Raw genomic sequence first — 21,489 nt, 5'->3', positions numbered from 1 at the left:
TGATCGGATGTTACATTGTTTCTCTATGATCGGATGTTACATTGTTGTCTCTCAGTCTATGATCGGATGTTACATTGTTGTCTCTCAGTCTATGATCGGATGTTACATTGTTGCTCTATGATCGGATGTCACATTGTTGCTCTATGATCGGATGTCACATTGTTGTCTCTCTGTCTATGATCGGATGTTACATTGTTGCTCTATGATCGGATGTCACATTGTTGTCTCTCAGTCTATGATCAGATGTCACATTGTTTCTCTATGATCGGATGTTACATTGTTTCTGTCAGTCGGAAAATTTTTGGTGGATTTTCCGGATTGGTGACGTTCCAGGTAATGAATACACCCGGGGGCGGAGTCTCCTAGAATAGATTGTCCCCACCCTGAGGGCGGAGTCTCCTAGAATAGATTGGCCCTTCCCCTGGGGGAGGGACTAGTCTCTACAATCAATCACATATATGTTGTCAGGTGACCCCTCAGCTCCTCCTCTGTGAAGGCGGGACAGGTTGGGGCAGGTCCTGTCTCCATGGAGACACAGCAGGAGGGGCGGGGCTGTGCACACCTGGCCTCAGGTAAGAGCCATCTAGGAAGAGAGAGGATGTCGGCTTCCCAATCCGAGCTCCTCCCACCCATTCCAGGAAGAGTCCCGGAGACCCCCAGATGAGGCTCCCCCCCGAAGTATGGAGTGAGGGGCCCCCAGGGGCCGAAATGTCACCCAATGAGACCGCCAACGGGATATCGCCAACACAGGTGAGAGCGCAGTACAGAGAGAGAACCAATGTGATATCACCAACACAGGGGAGAGCGCAGTACAGAGAGAGAGAGAGACCACCAATGTGATATCACCAACACAGGGGAGAGCGCAGTACAGAGAGAGAACCAATGTGATATCACCAACACAGGGGAGAGCGCAGTACAGAGAGAGAGAGAGACCACCAATGTGATATCACCAACACAGGGGAGAGCGCAGTACAGAGAGAGAGACCACCAATGTGATATCACCAACACAGGGGAGAGCGCAGTACAGAGAGAGAGACCACCAATGTGATATCACCAACACAGGGGAGAGCGCAGTACAGAGAGAGACCACCAATGTGATATCACCAACACAGGGGAGAGCGCAGTACAGAGAGAGAGAACCAATGTGATATCACCAACACAGGGGAGAGCGCAGTACAGAGAGAGAGAGACCACCAATGTGATATCACCAACACAGGGGAGAGCGCAGTACAGAGAGAGACCACCAATGTGATATCACCAACACAGGGGAGAGCGCAGTACAGAGAGAGACCACCAATGTGATATCACCAACACAGGGGAGAGCGCAGTACAGAGAGAGAGACCACCAATGTGATATCACCAACACAGGGGAGAGCGCAGTACAGAGAGAGAGAGAGACCACCAATGTGATATCACCAACACAGGGGAGAGCGCAGTACAGAGAGACCACCAATGTGATATCACCAACACAGGGGAGAGCGCAGTACAGAGAGAGAGACCACCAATGTGATATCACCAACACAGGGGAGAGCGCAGTACAGAGAGAGAGACCACCAATGTGATATCACCAACACAGGGGAGAGCGCAGTACAGAGAGAGAGAGAGACCACCAATGTGATATCACCAACACAGGGGAGAGCGCAGTACAGAGAGAGAGACCACCAATGTGATATCACCAACACAGGGGAGAGCGCAGTACAGAGAGAGAGAGACCACCAATGTGATATCACCAACACAGGGGAGAGCGCAGTACAGAGAGAGAGAGACCACCAATGTGATATCACCAACACAGGGGAGAGCGCAGTACAGAGAGAGAGAGAGACCACCAATGTGATATCACCAACACAGGGGAGAGCGCAGTACAGAGAGAGAGACCACCAATGTGATATCACCAACACAGGGGAGAGCGCAGTACAGAGAGAGAGACCACCAATGTGATATCACCAACACAGGGGAGAGCGCAGTACAGAGAGAGAGACCACCAATGTGATATCACCAACACAGGGGAGAGCGCAGTACAGAGAGAGAGACCACCAATGTGATATCACCAACACAGGGGAGAGCGCAGTACAGAGAGAGAGAGACCACCAATGTGATATCACCAACACAGGGGAGAGCGCAGTACAGAGAGAGAGAGACCACCAATGTGATATCACCAACACGGGAGAGCGCAGTACAGAGAGAGAGACCACCAATGTGATATCACCAACACAGGGGAGAGCGCAGTACAGAGAGAGAGACCACCAATGTGATATCACCAACACAGGGGAGAGCGCAGTACAGAGAGAGAACCAATGTGATATCACCAACACAGGGGAGAGCGCAGTACAGAGAGAGAGACCACCAATGTGATATCACCAACACAGGGGAGAGCGCAGTACAGAGAGAGAGACCACCAATGTGATATCACCAACACAGGGGAGAGCGCAGTACAGAGAGAGAGACCACCAATGTGATATCACCAACACAGGGGAGAGCGCAGTACAGAGAGAGAGAGACCACCAATGTGATATCACCAACACAGGGGAGAGCGCAGTACTGAGAGAGAGAGACCACCAATGTGATATCACCAACACAGGGGAGAGCGCAGTACAGAGAGAGAGAACCAATGTGATATCACCAACACAGGGGAGAGCGCAGTACAGAGAGAGAGAGACCACCAATGTGATATCACCAACACAGGGGAGAGCGCAGTACTGAGAGAGAGAGAACCAATGTGATATCACCAACACAGGGGAGAGCGCAGTACAGAGAGAGAGAGAGACCACCAATGTGATATCACCAACACAGGGGAGAGCGCAGTACAGAGAGAGAGACCACCAATGTGATATCACCAACACAGGTGAGAGCGCAGTACAGAGAGAGAGACCACCAATGTGATATCACCAACACAGGGGAGAGCGCAGTACTGAGAGAGAGAGAGAACCAATGTGATATCACCAACACAGGGGAGAGCGCAGTACAGAGAGAGAGACCACCAATGTGATATCACCAACACAGGGGAGAGCGCAGTACAGAGAGAGAGACCACCAATGTGATATCACCAACACAGGGGAGAGCGCAGTACTGAGAGAGACCACCAATGTGATATCACCAACACAGGGGAGAGCGCAGTACAGAGAGAGAACCAATGTGATATCACCAACACAGGGGAGAGCGCAGTACAGAGAGAGAGAGACCACCAATGTGATATCACCAACACAGGGGAGAGCGCAGTACAGAGAGAGAGACCACCAATGTGATATCACCAACACAGGGGAGAGCGCAGTACAGAGAGAGAGACCACCAATGTGATATCACCAACACAGGGGAGAGCGCAGTACTGAGAGAGAGAGACCACCAATGTGATATCACCAACACAGGGGAGAGCGCAGTACTGAGAGAGAGAGACCACCAATGTGATATCACCAACACAGGGGAGAGCGCAGTACAGAGAGAGACCACCAATGTGATATCACCAACACAGGGGAGAGCGCAGTACAGAGAGAGAGACCACCAATGTGATATCACCAACACAGGGGAGAGCGCAGTACTGAGAGAGAGAGACCACCAATGTGATATCACCAACACAGGGGAGAGCGCAGTACAGAGAGAGAGACCACCAATGTGATATCACCAACACAGGGGAGAGCGCAGTACAGAGAGAGACCACCAATGTGATATCACCAACACAGGGGAGAGCGCAGTACTGAGAGAGAGAGACCACCAATGTGATATCACCAACACAGGGGAGAGCGCAGTACAGAGAGAGAGAACCAATGTGATATCACCAACACAGGGGAGAGCGCAGTACAGAGAGAGAGAGACCACCAATGTGATATCACCAACACAGGGGAGAGCGCAGTACAGAGAGAGAGAGAGACCACCAATGTGATGTCACCAACACAGGGGAGAGCGCAGTACAGAGAGAGAGACCACCAATGTGATATCACCAACACAGGGGAGAGCGCAGTACAGAGAGAGAGAGAGAGACCACCAATGTGATATCACCAACACAGGGGAGAGCGCAGTACAGAGAGAGAGACCACCAATGTGATATCACCAACACAGGGGAGAGCGCAGTACAGAGAGAGAGAGACCACCAATGTGATATCACCAACACAGGGGAGAGCGCAGTACAGAGAGAGAGAGACCACCAATGTGATATCACCAACACAGGGGAGAGCGCAGTACAGAGAGAGAGAGAGACCACCAATGTGATATCACCAACACAGGGGAGAGCGCAGTACAGAGAGAGAGAGACCACCAATGTGATATCACCAACACAGGGGAGAGCGCAGTACAGAGAGAGACCACCAATGTGATATCACCAACACAGGGGAGAGCGCAGTACAGAGAGAGAGAGAGACCACCAATGTGATATCACCAACACAGGGGAGAGCGCAGTACAGAGAGAGAGACCACCAATGTGATATCACCAACACAGGGGAGAGCGCAGTACAGAGAGAGAGAGAGACCACCAATGTGATATCACCAACACAGGGGAGAGCGCAGTACAGAGAGAGAGACCACCAATGTGATATCACCAACACAGGGGAGAGCGCAGTACAGAGAGAGAGAGACCACCAATGTGATATCACCAACACAGGGGAGAGCACAGTACAGAGAGAGAGACCACCAATGTGATATCACCAACACAGGGGAGAGCGCAGTACAGAGAGAGAGACCACCAATGTGATATCACCAACACAGGGGAGAGCGCAGTACAGAGAGAGAGAGACCACCAATGTGATATCACCAACACAGGGGAGAGCGCAGTACTGAGAGAGAGAGACCACCAATGTGATATCACCAACACAGGGGAGAGCGCAGTACTGAGAGAGAGAGACCACCAATGTGATATCACCAACACAGGGGAGAGCGCAGTACAGAGAGAGAGACCACCAATGTGATATCACCAACACAGGGGAGAGCGCAGTACAGAGAGAGAGACCACCAATGTGATATCACCAACACAGGGGAGAGCGCAGTACAGAGAGAGAGACCACCAATGTGATATCACCAACACAGGGGAGAGCGCAGTACTGAGAGAGAGAACCAATGTGATATCACCAACACAGGGGAGAGCGCAGTACAGAGAGAGAGAGAGACCACCAATGTGATATCACCAACACAGGGGAGAGCGCAGTACAGAGAGAGAGAGACCACCAATGTGATATCACCAACACAGGGGAGAGCGCAGTACTGAGAGAGAGAGACCACCAATGTGATATCACCAACACAGGGGAGAGCGCAGTACAGAGAGAGAGAGACCACCAATGTGATATCACCAACACAGGGGAGAGCGCAGTACTGAGAGAGAGAGACCACCAATGTGATATCACCAACACAGGGGAGAGCGCAGTACAGAGAGAGACCACCAATGTGATATCACCAACACAGGGGAGAGTGCAGTACAGAGAGAGAGAGACCACCAATGTGATATCACCAACACAGGGGAGAGCGCAGTAATGAGAGAGAGACCACCAATGTGATATCACCAACACAGGGGAGAGCGCAGTACTGAGAGAGAGAGACCACCAATGTGATATCACCAACACAGGGGAGAGCGCAGTACTGAGAGAGAGAGACCACCAATGTGATATCACCAACACAGGGGAGAGCGCAGTACAGAGAGAGACCACCAATGTGATATCGCCAACACAGGGGAGAGCGCAGTACAGAGAGAGAGACCACCAATGTGATATCACCAACACAGGGGAGAGCGCAGTACTGAGAGAGAGAGACCACCAATGTGATATCACCAACACAGGGGAGAGCGCAGTACAGAGAGAGAGACCACCAATGTGATATCACCAACACAGGGGAGAGCGCAGTACAGAGAGAGACCACCAATGTGATATCACCAACACAGGGGAGAGCGCAGTACAGAGAGAGAGAGACCACCAATGTGATATCACCAACACAGGGGAGAGCGCAGTACAGAGAGAGAGAGACCACCAATGTGATATCACCAACACAGGGGAGAGCGCAGTACAGAGAGAGAGAGAGACCACCAATGTGATATCACCAACACAGGGGAGAGCGCAGTACAGAGAGAGAGACCACCAATGTGATATCACCAACACAGGGGAGAGCGCAGTACAGAGAGAGAGAGAGAGACCACCAATGTGATATCACCAACACAGGGGAGAGCGCAGTACAGAGAGAGAGACCACCAATGTGATATCACCAACACAGGGGAGAGCGCAGTACAGAGAGAGAGAGACCACCAATGTGATATCACCAACACAGGGGAGAGCGCAGTACAGAGAGAGAGAGACCACCAATGTGATATCACCAACACAGGGGAGAGCGCAGTACAGAGAGAGAGAGAGACCACCAATGTGATATCACCAACACAGGGGAGAGCGCAGTACAGAGAGAGAGAGACCACCAATGTGATATCACCAACACAGGGGAGAGCGCAGTACAGAGAGAGACCACCAATGTGATATCACCAACACAGGGGAGAGCGCAGTACAGAGAGAGAGAGAGACCACCAATGTGATATCACCAACACAGGGGAGAGCGCAGTACAGAGAGAGAGACCACCAATGTGATATCACCAACACAGGGGAGAGCGCAGTACAGAGAGAGAGAGAGACCACCAATGTGATATCACCAACACAGGGGAGAGCGCAGTACAGAGAGAGACCACCAATGTGATATCACCAACACAGGGGAGAGCGCAGTACTGAGAGAGAGAGACCACCAATGTGATATCACCAACACAGGGGAGAGCGCAGTACAGAGAGAGAGAGACCACCAATGTGATATCACCAACACAGGGGAGAGCGCAGTACAGAGAGAGAGAGACCACCAATGTGATATCACCAACACAGGGGAGAGCGCAGTACAGAGAGAGAGAGACCACCAATGTGATATCACCAACACAGGGGAGAGCGCAGTACAGAGAGAGACCACCAATGTGATATCACCAACACAGGGGAGAGCGCAGTACAGAGAGAGACCACCAATGTGATATCACCAACACAGGGGAGAGCGCAGTACAGAGAGAGAGAGACCACCAATGTGATATCACCAACACAGGGGAGAGCGCAGTACAGAGAGAGAACCAATGTGATATCACCAACACAGGGGAGAGCGCAGTACAGAGAGAGACCACCAATGTGATATCACCAACACAGGGGAGAGCGCAGTACAGAGAGAGAACCAATGTGATATCACCAACACGGGAGAGCGCAGTACAGAGAGAGAGACCACCAATGTGATATCACCAACACAGGGGAGAGCACAGTACAGAGAGAGAGAGACCACCAATGTGATATCACCAACACAGGGGAGAGCGCAGTACAGAGAGAGACCACCAATGTGATATCACCAACACAGGGGAGAGCGCAGTACAGAGAGAGAGAGACCACCAATGTGATATCACCAACACAGGGGAGAGCGCAGTACAGAGAGAGAGACCACCAATGTGATATCACCAACACAGGGGAGAGCGCAGTACAGAGAGAGAGAGACCACCAATGTGATATCACCAACACAGGGGAGAGCGCAGTACAGAGAGAGAACCAATGTGATATCACCAACACAGGGGAGAGCGCAGTACAGAGAGAGAGAGACCACCAATGTGATATCACCAACACAGGGGAGAGCGCAGTACAGAGAGAGAGACCAATGTGATATCACCAACACAGGGGAGAGCGCAGTACAGAGAGAGAGACCACCAATGTGATATCACCAACACAGGGGAGAGCGCAGTACTGAGAGAGAGAGACCACCAATGTGATATCACCAACACAGGGGAGAGCGCAGTACTGAGAGAGAGAGACCACCAATGTGATATCACCAACACAGGGGAGAGCGCAGTACAGAGAGAGACCACCAATGTGATATCACCAACACAGGGGAGAGCGCAGTACAGAGAGAGAGACCACCAATGTGATATCACCAACACAGGGGAGAGCGCAGTACAGAGAGAGAGAGACCACCAATGTGATATCACCAACACAGGGGAGAGCGCAGTACTGAGAGAGAGAGACCACCAATGTGATATCACCAACACAGGGGAGAGCGCAGTACAGAGAGAGACCACCAATGTGATATCACCAACACAGGGGAGAGCGCAGTACAGAGAGAGAGACCACCAATGTGATATCACCAACACAGGGGAGAGCGCAGTACAGAGAGAGAGACCACCAATGTGATATCACCAACACAGGGGAGAGTGCAGTACTGAGAGAGAGAGACCACCAATGTGATATCACCAACACAGGGGAGAGCGCAGTACAGAGAGACCACCAATGTGATATCACCAACACAGGGGAGAGCGCAGTACAGAGAGAGACCACCAATGTGATATCACCAACACAGGGGAGAGCGCAGTACAGAGAGAGAGACTGGGGAGGAAAGCCTTGGATGATGCTGGGCGTCGTCCAGCCAGGAAATAAGGCGGAGCTATAATGAAGGAAAGGGGTGGGGTCAGGGACAGTCAGGCTGGGGAGGAAAGGGTTTGATGATGCTGGTTGTTCTCCAGCCAGGAAATGAGGCAGAGCTCTGATGCAGGAAAGGGGTGGGGCCAGGGACAGTCAGGCTGGGGAGGGAAGGGTTGGATGATGTTGGGCGTCCATATAATGAAGTGTTTTCTCTCTCTCAGGGAACATCACCGGCTCTGGGACCCGACTTCCATCCCAACGCCAGCCTCCCTCCGCCATCATCGCCCCCTGAGTCCGGGCCCCTCCCTCCACCTGCAGGCTCCGCCCCCCGGGAGACCTGGGGAGGGAAGTATGAGTTCCTGCTGTCCTGCATCGGGTACTGCGTGGGATTGGGCAATGTGTGGAGGTTCCCGTACCTCTGCTACCGGAACGGGGGAGGTGAGTGCTGGGGGGGGGACACAGAGAATGATTGTGGACTCAGAAAATGGGAGTCATTCCTGGGGGAGGGACGTGAGGAGTCCGCGCAGAGTTTGTCTTTTCCTCCCCCCCCTTCCATCTCTGTGCTGCCACTTCCTGCCTCCCTGATGGTGACACCAGAGGGCCCTATGTGTCATGAATGGTCACCTCCATGGGGAGGACAATCCAGCGTTGTCACCTTACAACAGGAAGTGCCTGCAGATGGATCTCCATGGCGGGATCACCGGGAGGAGTTCATGGCGTGAGCACGATGACGTGTGGAGACATGTCACCCCCATATACCATGTCCCCACTGACACCACCAATGGGGGAAGGGAGCTCCACATCCTCACCGCTCTGACCGTAAAGAACCCGATAGACCCCGCCCCCCGTCTTCAGCTCCTCCCACCTCCTGTCTTCAGCTCCTCCCACCTCCTGTCTTCAGCTCCTCCCACCTCCTGTCTTCAGCTCCTCTCACATATACCATGTCCCCATTGACACCACCAACGGGGGAAGGGAGCTCCACATCCTCACAGCTCTAACCGTAAAGAATCCTCTACACAGCTGAGGATTCACCTGATAGACCCCGCCCCCTGTCCTCAGCTCCTCCCACCTCCCCTCTGTCCTCAGCTCCTCCCACCTCCCCTCTGTCCTCAGTTCCTCCCACCGCCTTTTCTTCAGCTCCTCCCCTCTGTCAGCTCCTCCCATCTCCCCTCTGTCAGTTCCTCCCACCACCTTGTCTTCAGCTCCTCCCCTCTGTCCTCAGCTCCTTCCACCTCCCCTCTGTCCTCAGCTCCTCCCACCCACCTCCTGTCCTCAGCTCCTCCCACCTCCCCTCTGTCCTCAGCTCCTCCCACCACCTTGTCTTCAGCTCCTCCCCTCTGTCCTCAGCTTCTCCCAGCACCTTGTCTTCAGCTCCTCCCCTCTGTCCTCAGCTACTCCCACCTCCTGTCTTCAGCTCCTCCCACCTCCTGTCCTCAGCTCCTCCCACCTCCCCTCTGTCCTCAGCTCCTCCAACCTCCTGTCCTCAGGTTCACTCACATATACCATGTCCTCGCTGAAACCACCAACGGGGGAAGGGAGGTCCACATCCTCACCGCTCTGACCATAAAGAACCCTCTACACAGCTGTGGATTCACCCGATAGACCCCGCCCCCTGTCAGCTCCTCCCACCTCCCCTCTGTCCTCAGCTCCTCCCACCTCCCCCCTGTCCTCAGCTTCTCCCACCTCCCCCCCGTCCTCAGCTCCTCCGTCTTCCGTGACTGAGCTCCTCTGTTTTGGAGGACAGAGATCCTCCAGCCCTCCCATAGTTGAACTCCTCCGTCCCCCATCGGGGTCAGTATACTTACAGTGCAGGAAATGCGTATTTGCCCCCCTCTGATGCTGAATGTTCGCCCCTCACACAGAAACGATCGGTCTAACAATGGAATGTTCGCCCCTCACACAGAAACGATCGGTCTAACAATGGAATGTTCGCCCCTCACACAGAAACGATCGGTCTAACAATGGAATGTTCGCCCCTCACACAGAAACGATCGGTCTAACAATGGAATGGTCGCCCCTCACACAGAAACGATCGGTCTAACAATGGAATGTTCGCCCCTCACACAGAAACGATCGGTCTAACAATGGAATGTTCGCCCCTCACACAGAAACGATTGGTCTAACAATGGAATGTTCGCCCCTCACACAGAAACGATTGGTCTAACAATGGAATGGTCACCCCTCACACACAAATGATCGGTCTAACAATGGAATGTTCGCCCCTCACACAGAAACGATTGGTCTAACAATGGAATGTTCGCCCCTCACACACAAATGATCGGTCTAACAATGGAATGTTCGCCCCTCACACAGAAACGATTGGTCTAACAATGGAATGTTCGCCCCTCACACACAAATGATCGGTCTAACAATGGAATGTTCGCCCCTCACACAGAAACGATTGGTCTAACAATGGAATGTTCGCCCCTCACACACAAATGATCGGTCTAACAATGGAATGTTCCCCCTCACACAGAAATGATCGGTCTAACAATGGAATGTTTGCCCCTCACACAGAAACGATCGGTCTAACAATGGAATGTTCTCCCCTCACACAGAAATGATCGGTCTAACAATGGAATGTTCGCCCCTCACACAGAAATGATCGGTCTAACAATGGCATGTTCGCCCCTCACACAGAAATGATCGGTCTAACAATGGAATGTTCGCCCCTCACACAGAAACGTTCGGTCTAACAATGGAATGTTCGCCCCTCACACAGAAATGATCGGTCTAACAATGGAATCGTCGCCCCTCACACAAAAACGATCGGTCTAACAATGGAATGTTCGCCCCTCACACAGAAACGATCGGTCTAACAATGGAATGTTCGCCCCTCACACAGAAATGATCGGTCTAACAATGGAATGTTCGCCCCTCACACAGAAACGATCGGTCTAACAATGGAATGTTCTCTCCTCACACAGAAACGATTGGTCTAACAATGGAATGTTCTCCCCTCACACAGAAATGATCGGTCTAACAATGGAATGTTCGCCCCTCACACAGAAACGATCGGTCTAACAATGGAATGTTCTCTCCTCACACAGAAACGATTGGTCTAACAATGGAATGTTCTCCCCTCACACAGAAATGATCGGTCTAACAATGGAATGTTCGCCCCTCACGCAGAAATGATCGGTCTAACAATGGAATGTTCGCCCCTCACACAGAAATGATCGGTCTAACAATGGAATGTTCGCCCCTCACACAGAAACGATCGGTCTAACAATGGAATGTTCGCCCCTCACACAGAAATGATCGGTCTAACAATGGAATGTTTGCCCCTCACAGAAACGATCGGTCTAACAATGGAATGTTTGCCCCTCACACAGAAATGATCGATCTAACAATGGAATGTTCTCCCCTCACACAGAAATGATCGGTCTAACAATGGAATGTTCGCCCCTCACACAGAAACGATCGGTCTAACAATGGAATGTTCGCCCCTCACACAGAAACGATCGGTCTAACAATGGAATGTTCGCCCCTCACACAGAAACGATCGGTCTAACAATGGAATGTTCGCCCCTCACACAGAAACGATCGGTCTAACAATGGAATGTTCTCTCCTCACACAGAAACGATCGGTCTAACAATGGAATGTTCTCCCCTCACACAGAAATGATCGGTCTAACAATGGAATGTTCGTCCCTCACACAGAAATGATCGGTCTAACAATGGAATGTTCGCCCCTCACACAGAAATGATCGGTCTAACAATGGAATGTTCGCCCCTCACACAGAAATGATCGGTCTAACAATGGAATGTTCGCCCCTCACAAAGAAACGATCGGTCTAACAATGGAATGTTCGCCCCTCACACAGAAACGATCGGTCTAACAATGGAATGTTCGCCCCTCACACAGAAACGATCGGTCTAACAATGGAATGTTCACCCCTCACACAGAAACGATCGGTCTAACAATGGAATGTTCGGTGTAACACTGAGAGACAGAATACAACAACAAATTCAGCAGAAATGCGTCTAACAAATGGTGACGGATCTGCATGTTCATGAGGGAAAGAAGGATTTGATCCCCTATCATTCAGCAGGATTTCTGGCTCCCAGGTGTCTCTCATACAGGTAACAAGCTGAGATTAGAAGCAGTCTCTTAAAGGGAGTGCTGCTAATCTCATTGTGTTACCTGTATAAAAGACACCTGTCCACAGGAGCCATCAAACCATCAGATTCCAAACTCTCCACCATGGCAAAGACCAAAGAGCTGTCCAAGGATGTCAGGGACAAGATGGTAGACCTACACAAGGCTGGACTGGGCTACCAAACTATGGCCAAGCAGCTTGGTGAGAAGGTGACAACAGTTGGTGCAATCATTCACAAATGGAAGAAACACAAAACAAGTGTCAGTCTCCCTAGGTCTGGTGCACCATGCAAGATCTCACCTCGTGGGGTGTCAATGATCATGAGAACAGTGAGGAATCATCCCAGAACTACACGTGAGGATCTTGTCAATGATCTCCAGGCAGCTGGGACCACAGTCACCAAGAAAACAATTGGTAACACACTACGCCGACAAGGACTGAAATCCTGCAGTGCCCGCACGGTCCCTCTGCTCAAGAAAGCCCATGTCCAGCCCGTCTGAAGTCTGCCACTGAACATCTGAATGATGCAGAGGAGGACTGGTGGGAAGTGTTGTGGTCAGAGGAGACCAAAATCCAGCTCTTTGGCATCAACTCAACTCGCCATGTTTGGAGGAGGAGGAGGAATGCTGCCTATGACCCCAAGAACACCATCCCAACTGTGAAACATGGTGGTGGAAACATTCTGCTTTGGGGGTGTTTTTCTGCTAAGGGGACAGGACAACTGCACCGCATCAAAGGGACGATGGACGGGGCAATGTACCCTCAAATCTTGGGGGAGAACCTTCTTCCCTCACCCAGGGCATTGAAAATGGGTGGTGGATGGGTGTTCCAGCATGACAATGACCCAAAACACACGGCCAAGGCAACAAAGGAGCGGCTCAAGAAGAAGCACATTAAGGTCCTGGAGTGGCCTAGCCAGTCTCCACACCTTCATCCGATGGAAAATCTGTGGAGGAGCTGAAAGTTCGAGTTGCCAAACGTCAGCCACCAAACCTGAATGACTTGGAGAGGATCTGCCAAGAGGAGTGGGCCAAAATCCCTCCTGAGATGTGTGCGAACCTGGGGGCCAACTCCAGGAAACGTCTGACCTCTGTGATGGCCAACAAGGGATTTGCCACCAAGTAGGGGAGCAGATACGCATCTCCTTCACTGTGTATATATATATATAGAACACGGCAGGAGGAACCTGGCGGTGTCCCGGGTCAGGTTGTTGACAGTGAACACTGAAGGTCACGGCGTGTCCCGGGGTGATGAGCGATTATCAGGATTACTCATCTGGATTCCTCTCCACACCCAACACATAATAAGCCGGTACTGCAGTGACACGCATGTCAGATCACCCCGCCCCCTCACCAGATCACCCCGCCCCCTCACCAGATCACTCCACCCACAACACAAATACCTTCCACCCGATGTCACCACCCACCACCCAAAACATCCGAATACAATTCACTATGATGGAGGCCGTCTGTCCTCGGGAATGGACGGAGGCCGTCTGTCCTCAGGAATGGACGGAGGCCCCCTGTCCTCGGGAATGGACGGAGGCCCCCTGTCCTCGGGAATGGACGGAGGCCCCCTGTCCTCGGGAATGGACGGAGGCCCCCTGTCCTCGGGAATGTGCCTGGTGTGACAGAAGGCCGGTCCAGGCCATATCTAGGAGTGCACCATTTCCAGTTTTTCCTCTATATGTGGGGGGATCTATGTGTGGGGGTTCCATAGGCGGTGAGGACTGACCGGGGGGATCTATGTGTGGGGGGTCCATAGGCGGTGAGGACTGACCGGGGGGATCTATGTGTGGGGGGTCCATAGGCGGTGAGGACTGACCGGCGGGATCTATGTGTGGGGGGTCCATAGGCGGTGAGGACTGACCGGGGGGATCTATGTGTGGGGGGTCCATAGGCGGTGAGGACTGACCGGGGGGATCTATGTGTGGGGGGTCCATAGGCGGTGAGGACTGACCGGGGGGATCTATGTGTGGGGGGTCCATAGGCGGTGAGGACTGACCGGGGGGATCTATGTGTGGAGGGTCCATAGGCGGTGAGGACTGACCGGGGGGATCTATGTGTGGGGGGTCCATAGGCGGTGAGGACTGACCGGGGGGATCTATGTGTGGGGGGTCCATAGGCGGTGAGGACTGACCGGGGGGATCTATGTGTGGGGGTCCATGGCGGTGAGGACTGACCGGGGGGATCTATGTGTGGGGGGTCCATAGGCGGTGAGGACTGACCGGGGGGATCTATGTGTGGGGGTCCATAGCGGTGAGGACTGACCGGGGGGATCTATGTGTGGGGGGTCCATAGCGGTGAGGACTGACCGGGGGGATCTATGTGTGGGGGGTCCATAGGCAGTGAGGAATGACTGGGGGGATCTATGTGTGGGGGGTCCATAGGCGGTGAGGACTGACCGGGGGGATCTATGTGTGGGGGGTCCATAGGCGGTGAGGTTTCGGTAGATCCACAATGAGATTGTTCCTTTGTTCTGATTGGTCGGATTGGATCTGATGGTGAGTGTTGTTTTTCCTCTCCCAGGAGCCTTCCTCATCCCGTACTCCATCATGCTCTTCTTCACCGGCCTCCCCCTCTTCCTGATGGAGCTGAGCCTGGGCCAGTACGGGGCCGCGGGGCCCATCACCGTCTGGAAGTGCTGCCCTATCCTGAAAGGTAATGTGACCTCATGGGACCGGTCATGTCTGACATACAATGGTGGGACCTCATGGGACCGGTCATGTCTGACATACAATGGTGGGACCTCATGGGACCGGTCATGTCTGACATACAATGGTGGGACCTCATGGGACCGGTCATGTCTGACATACAATGGTGGGACCTCATGGGACCGGTCATGTCTGACATACAATGGTGGGACCTCATAGGACCGGTCATGTCTGACATACAATGGTGGGACCTCATAGGACCGGTCATGTCTGACATACAATGGTGGGACCTTATAGGACCGGTCATGTCTGACATACAATGGTGGGACCTCATGGGACTGGTCATGTGTGACATACGATGGTGGGACCTCATGGGTGGAGTGGTAATGACGGGTGGTGTCCCCATTGTCCCCCCAGGTATCGGGGTCGGGATGCTCCTGGTCTCCTCTCTGGTCTCTCATAGGACCGGTCATGTCTGACATACAATGGTGGGACCTCATGGGACCGGTCATGTCTGACATACAATGGTGGGACCTCATGGGACCGGTCATGTCTGACATACAATGGTGGGACCTCATGGGTGGAGCGGCAGTGACGGGTGGTGTCCCCATTGTCCCCCCAGGTATCGGGGTCGGGATGCTCCTGGTCTCCTCTCTGGTCTCTCATGGGACCGGTCATGTCTGACATACAATGGTGGGACCTCATGGGACTGGTCATGTCTGACATACAATGGTGGGACCTCATGGGTGGAGCGGTAATGACAGGTGGTGTCCCCATTGTCCCCCCAGGTATCGGGGTCGGGATGCTCCTGGTCTCCTCTCTGGTCTCTCATGGGACCGGTCATGTCTGACATACAATGGTGGGACCTCATGGGACCGGTCATGTGTGACATACAATGGTGGGACCTCATGGGTGGATCCTATTGGTGGAGCGGTAATGACGGGTGGTGTCCCCATTGTCCCCCCAGGTATCGGGGTCGGGATGCTCCTGGTCTCCTCTCTGGTCTCTCATGGGACCGGTTATGTCTGACATACAATGGTGGGACCTCATGGGACCGGTCATGTCTGACATACAATGGTGGGACCTCATGGGTGGAGCGGTAATGACGGGTGGTGTCCCCATTGTCCCCCCAGGTATCGGGGTCGGGATGCTCCTGGTCTCCTCTCTGGTCTCTCATGGGACCGGTCATGTCTGACATACAATGGTGGGACCTCATGGGACCGGTCATGTCTGACATACAATGGTGGGACCTCATGGGTGGATCCTATTGGTAGAGCGGCAATGACTGGTGGTGTCCCCATTGTCCCCCCAGGTATCGGGGTCGGGATGCTCCTGGTCTCCTCTCTGGTCTCTCATAGGACCGGTCATGTCTGACATACAATGGTGGGACCTCATGGAACCGGTCATGTGTGACATACAATGGTGGGACCTCATGGGTGGAGCGGCAATGACTGGTGGTGTCCCCATTGTCCCCCCAGGTATCGGGGTCGGGATGCTCCTGGTCTCCTCTCTGGTCTCTCATAGGACCGGTCATGTCTGACATACAATGGTGGGACCTCATGGGACCGGTCATGTGTGACATACAATGGTGGGACCTCATGGGTGGAGCGGCAATGACAGGTGGTGTCCCCATTGTCCCCCCAGGTATCGGGGTCGGGATGCTCCTGGTCTCCTCTCTGGTCTCTCATAGGACCGGTCATGTCTGACATACAATGGTGGGACCTCATGGGACCGGTCATGTGTGACATACAATGGTGGGACCTCATGGGTGGAGCGGTAATGACGGGTGGTGTCCCCATTGTCCCCCCAGGTATCGGGGTCGGGATGCTCCTGGTCTCCTCTCTGGTCTCTCATAGGACCGGTCATGTCTGACATACAATGGTGGGACCTCATGGGACCGGTCATGTCTGACATACAATGGTGGAACCTCATGGGTGGAGCGGCAATGACTGGTGGTGTCCCCATTGTCCCCCCAGGTATCGGGGTCGGGATGCTCCTTGTCTCCTCTCTGGTCTCTCATGGGACCGGTCATGTCTGACATACAATGGTGGGACCTCATAGGACCGGTCATGTGTGACATACAATGGTGGGACCTCATGGGTAGATCCTATTGGTGGAGCGGTAATGACGGGTGGTGTCCCCATTGTCCCCCCAGGTATCGGGGTCGGGATTCTCCTGGTCTCCTCTCTGGTCTCTCATGGGACCGGTCATGTCTGACATACAATGGTGGGACCTCATGGGTGGATCCTATTGGTGGAGTGGCAATGACTGGTGGTGTCCCCATTGTCCCCCCAGGTATCGGGGTCGGGATGCTCCTGGTCTCCTCTCTGGTCTCTCATAGGACCGGTCATGTCTGACATACAATGGTGGGACCTCATGGGACCGGTCATGTGTGACATACAATGGTGGGACCTCATGGGTGGATCCTATTGGTGGAGCGGCAATGACTGGTGGTGTCCCCATTGTCCCCCCAGGTATCGGGGTCGGGATGCTCCTGGTCTCCTCTCTGGTCTCTCATAGGACCGGTCATGTCTGACATACAATGGTGGGACCTCATGGGACCGGTCATGTGTGACATACAATGGTGGGACCTCATGGGTGGAGCGGCAATGACTGGTGGTGTCCCCATTGTCCCCCCAGGTATCGGGGTCGGGATGCTCCTGGTCTCCTCTCTGGTCTCTCATAGGACCGGTCATGTCTGACATACAATGGTGGGACCTCATAGGACCGGTCATGTGTGACATACAATGGTGGGACCTCATGGGTGGAGCGGCAATGACTGGTGGTGTCCCCATTGTCCCCCCAGGTATCGGGGTCGGGATGCTCCTGGTCTCCTCTCTGGTCTCTCATAGGACCGGTCATGTCTGACATACAATGGTGGGACCTCATAGGACCGGTCATGTGTGACATACAATGGTGGGACCTCATGGGTGGAGCGGCAATGACTGGTGGTGTCCCCATTGTCCCCCCAGGTATCGGGGTCGGGATGCTCCTGGTCTCCTCTCTGGTCTCTCATAGGACCGGTCATGTCTGACATACAATAGTGGGACCTCATAGGACCGGTCATGTGTGACATACAATGGTGGGACCTCATGGGTGGAGCGGCAATGACTGGTGGTGTCCCCATTGTCCCCCCAGGTATCGGGGTCGGGATGCTCCTGGTCTCCTCTCTGGTCTCTCATAGGACCGGTCATGTCTGACATACAATGGTGGGACCTCATGGGACCGGTCATGTGTGACATACAATGGTGGGACCTCATGGGTGGATCCTATTGGTGGAGCGGTAATGACGGGTGGTGTCCCCATTGTCCCCCCAGGTATCGGGGTCGGGATGCTCCTGGTCTCCTCTCTGGTCTCTCATGGGACCGGTCATGTCTGACATACAATGGTGGGACCTCATAGGACCGGTCATGTCTGACATACAATGGTGGGACCTCATGGGTGGATCCTATTGGTGGAGCGGCAATGACTGGTGGTGTCCCCATTGTCCCCCCAGGTATCGGGGTCGGGATGCTCCTGGTCTCCTCTCTGGTCTCTCATAGGACCGGTCATGTCTGACATACAATGGTGGGACCTCATGGGACCGGTCATGTGTGACATACAATGGTGGGACCTCATGGGTGGATCCTATTGGTGGAGCGGTAATGACGGGTGGTGTCCCCATTGTCCCCCCAGGTATCGGGGTCGGGATGCTCCTGGTCTCCTCTCTGGTCTCTCATGGGACCGGTCATGTCTGACATACAATGGTGGGACCTCATGGGTGGATCCTATTGGTGGAGTGGCAATGACTGGTGGTGTCCCCATTGTCCCCCCAGGTATCGGGGTCGGGATGCTCCTGGTCTCCTCTCTGGTCTCTCATAGGACCGGTCATGTCTGACATACAATGGTGGGACCTCATGGGACCGGTCATGTGTGACATACAATGGTGGGACCTCATGGGTGGATCCTATTGGTGGAGCGGCAATGACTGGTGGTGTCCCCATTGTCCCCCCAGGTATCGGGGTCGGGATGCTCCTGGTCTCCTCTCTGGTCTCTCATAGGACCGGTCATGTCTGACATACAATGGTGGGACCTCATGGGTGGAGCGGTAATGACTGGTGGTGTCCCCATTGTCCCCCCAGGTATCGGGGTCGGGATGCTCCTGGTCTCCTCTCTGGTCTCTCATAGGACCGGTCATGTCTGACATACAATGGTGGGACCTCATAGGACCGGTCATGTGTGACATACAATGGTGGGACCTCATGGGTGGAGCGGCAATGACTGGTGGTGTCCCCATTGTCCCCCCAGGTATCGGGGTCGGGATGCTCCTGGTCTCCTCTCTGGTCTCTCATAGGACCGGTCATGTCTGACATACAATGGTGGGACCTCATAGGACCGGTCATGTGTGACATACAATGGTGGGACCTCATGGGTGGAGCGGCAATGACTGGTGGTGTCCCCATTGTCCCCCCAGGTATCGGGGTCGGGATGCTCCTGGTCTCCTCTCTGGTCTCTCATAGGACCGGTCATGTCTGACATACAATGGTGGGACCTCATGGGACCGGTCATGTGTGACATACAATGGTGGGACCTCATGGGTGGAGCGGCAATGACTGGTGGTGTCCCCATTGTCCCCCCAGGTATCGGGGTCGGGATGCTCCTGGTCTCCTCTCTGGTCTCTCATAGGACCGGTCATGTCTGACATACAATGGTGGGACCTCATGGGACCGGTCATGTGTGACATACAATGGTGGGACCTCATGGGTGGAGCGGCAATGACTGGTGGTGTCCCCATTGTCCCCCCAGGTATCGGGGTCGGGATGCTCCTGGTCTCCTCTCTGGTCTCTCATAGGACCGGTCATGTGTGACATACAATGGTGGGACCTCATAGGACCGGTCATGTGTGACATACAATGGTGGGACCTCATGGGTGGATCCTATTGGTGGAGCGGCAATGACTGGTGGTGTCCCCATTGTCCCCCCAGGTATCAGGGTCGGGATGCTCCTGGTCTCCTCTCTGGTCTCTCATAGGACCGGTCATGTCTGACATACAATGGTGGGACCTCATGGGACCGGTCATGTGTGACATACAATGGTGGGACCTCATGGGTGGAGCGGCAATGACTGGTGGTGTCCCCATTGTCCCCCCAGGTATCGGGGTCGGGATGCTCCTGGTCTCCTCTCTGGTCTCTCATAGGACCGGTCATGTCTGACATACAATGGTGGGACCTCATGGGACCGGTCATGTGTGACATACAATGGTGGGACCTCATGGGTGGAGCGGCAATGACTGGTGGTGTCCCCATTGTCCCCCCAGGTATCGGGGTCGGGATGCTCCTGGTCTCCTCTCTGGTCTCTCATAGGACCGGTCATGTCTGACATACAATGGTGGGACCTCATGGGACCGGTCATGTGTGACATACAATGGTGGGACCTCATGGGTGGAGCGGCAATGACTGGTGGTGTCCCCATTGTCCCCCCAGGTATCGGGGTCGGGATGCTCCTGGTCTCCTCTCTGGTCTCTCATAGGACCGGTCATGTCTGACATACAATGGTGGGACCTCATAGGACCGGTCATGTGTGACATACAATGGTGGGACCTCATAGGACCGGTCATGTGTGACATACAATGGTGGGACCTCATGGGTGGAGCGGCAATGACTGGTGGTGTCCCCATTGTCCCCCCAGGTATCGGGGTCGGGATGCTCCTGGTCTCCTCTCTGGTCTCTCATAGGACCGGTCATGTCTGACATACAATGGTGGGACCTCATAGGACCGGTCATGTGTGACATACAATGGTGGGACCTCATGGGTGGAGCGGCAATGACGGGTGGTGTCCCTATTGTCCCCCCAGGTATCGGGGTCGGGATGCTCCTGGTCTCCTCTCTGGTCTCTCTCTATTATAACGTCATCATTGCCTGGACCTTCTACTACCTGGGCCAGTCCTTCCAGAGCCCCCTCCCCTGGTCATGCCAGGCCCCCCGCTACATGCAGCTGTGCACGGTAAGATCCTGACTGTCTGTGTGTGTTCCGTGTGTCATCTCTCGTGTGTTATATGGTGTGTGTCACAAGTCATGTGTTCTGTGTGTCATCTGTCATGTATTATTCTGTGTCATGTGTTGCATGTGTCATATGTTTGTTCTGTGTGTCACGTCATGCTTCGTGTTGTATGTCATGTGGGCTTTGTGTGTTCATGTTCTGTGTTCCATTTGTCACATGTTGTGTTCCATGTGTCATATATTGTTTCTATCTGTGTCATCTGTCATGTATTCTGTGTCACATGTCATGTGTTCCATGTGTCATATGTTCAGTGTGTCATATGTTGTGTGTCATATAATGTGTGTTTCATGTGTCATATGATGTGTGTTCCGTG

General features: G+C 53.7%; 1 protein-coding gene across 1 annotated transcript; it reads left to right on the top strand.

Moving 5' to 3' along the window:
* The first annotated feature begins 426 nt into the window (after nt 1–426).
* Nucleotides 427–21,131, top strand: LOC149428291 (sodium-dependent noradrenaline transporter-like). Its single transcript, XM_089667539.1, has 4 exons — nt 427–750; nt 8,603–8,819; nt 15,013–15,144; nt 20,971–21,131. Exons 1-4 carry the CDS (start codon nt 661–663, stop codon nt 21,129–21,131), a joined length of 600 nt encoding a protein of 199 aa, XP_089523665.1. The 5' UTR covers nt 427–660.
* Nucleotides 21,132–21,489: the final 358 nt, after the last annotated feature.

Source organism: Staurois parvus, unplaced genomic scaffold, assembly GCF_062004578.1.
Source record: "Staurois parvus isolate SC_StPar_1 unplaced genomic scaffold, SC_StPar_1.0 ptg003351l, whole genome shotgun sequence".
Lineage (NCBI taxonomy): Eukaryota > Metazoa > Chordata > Amphibia > Anura > Ranidae > Staurois > Staurois parvus.
This window is presented reverse-complemented; position numbering and strand designations above follow the sequence as displayed.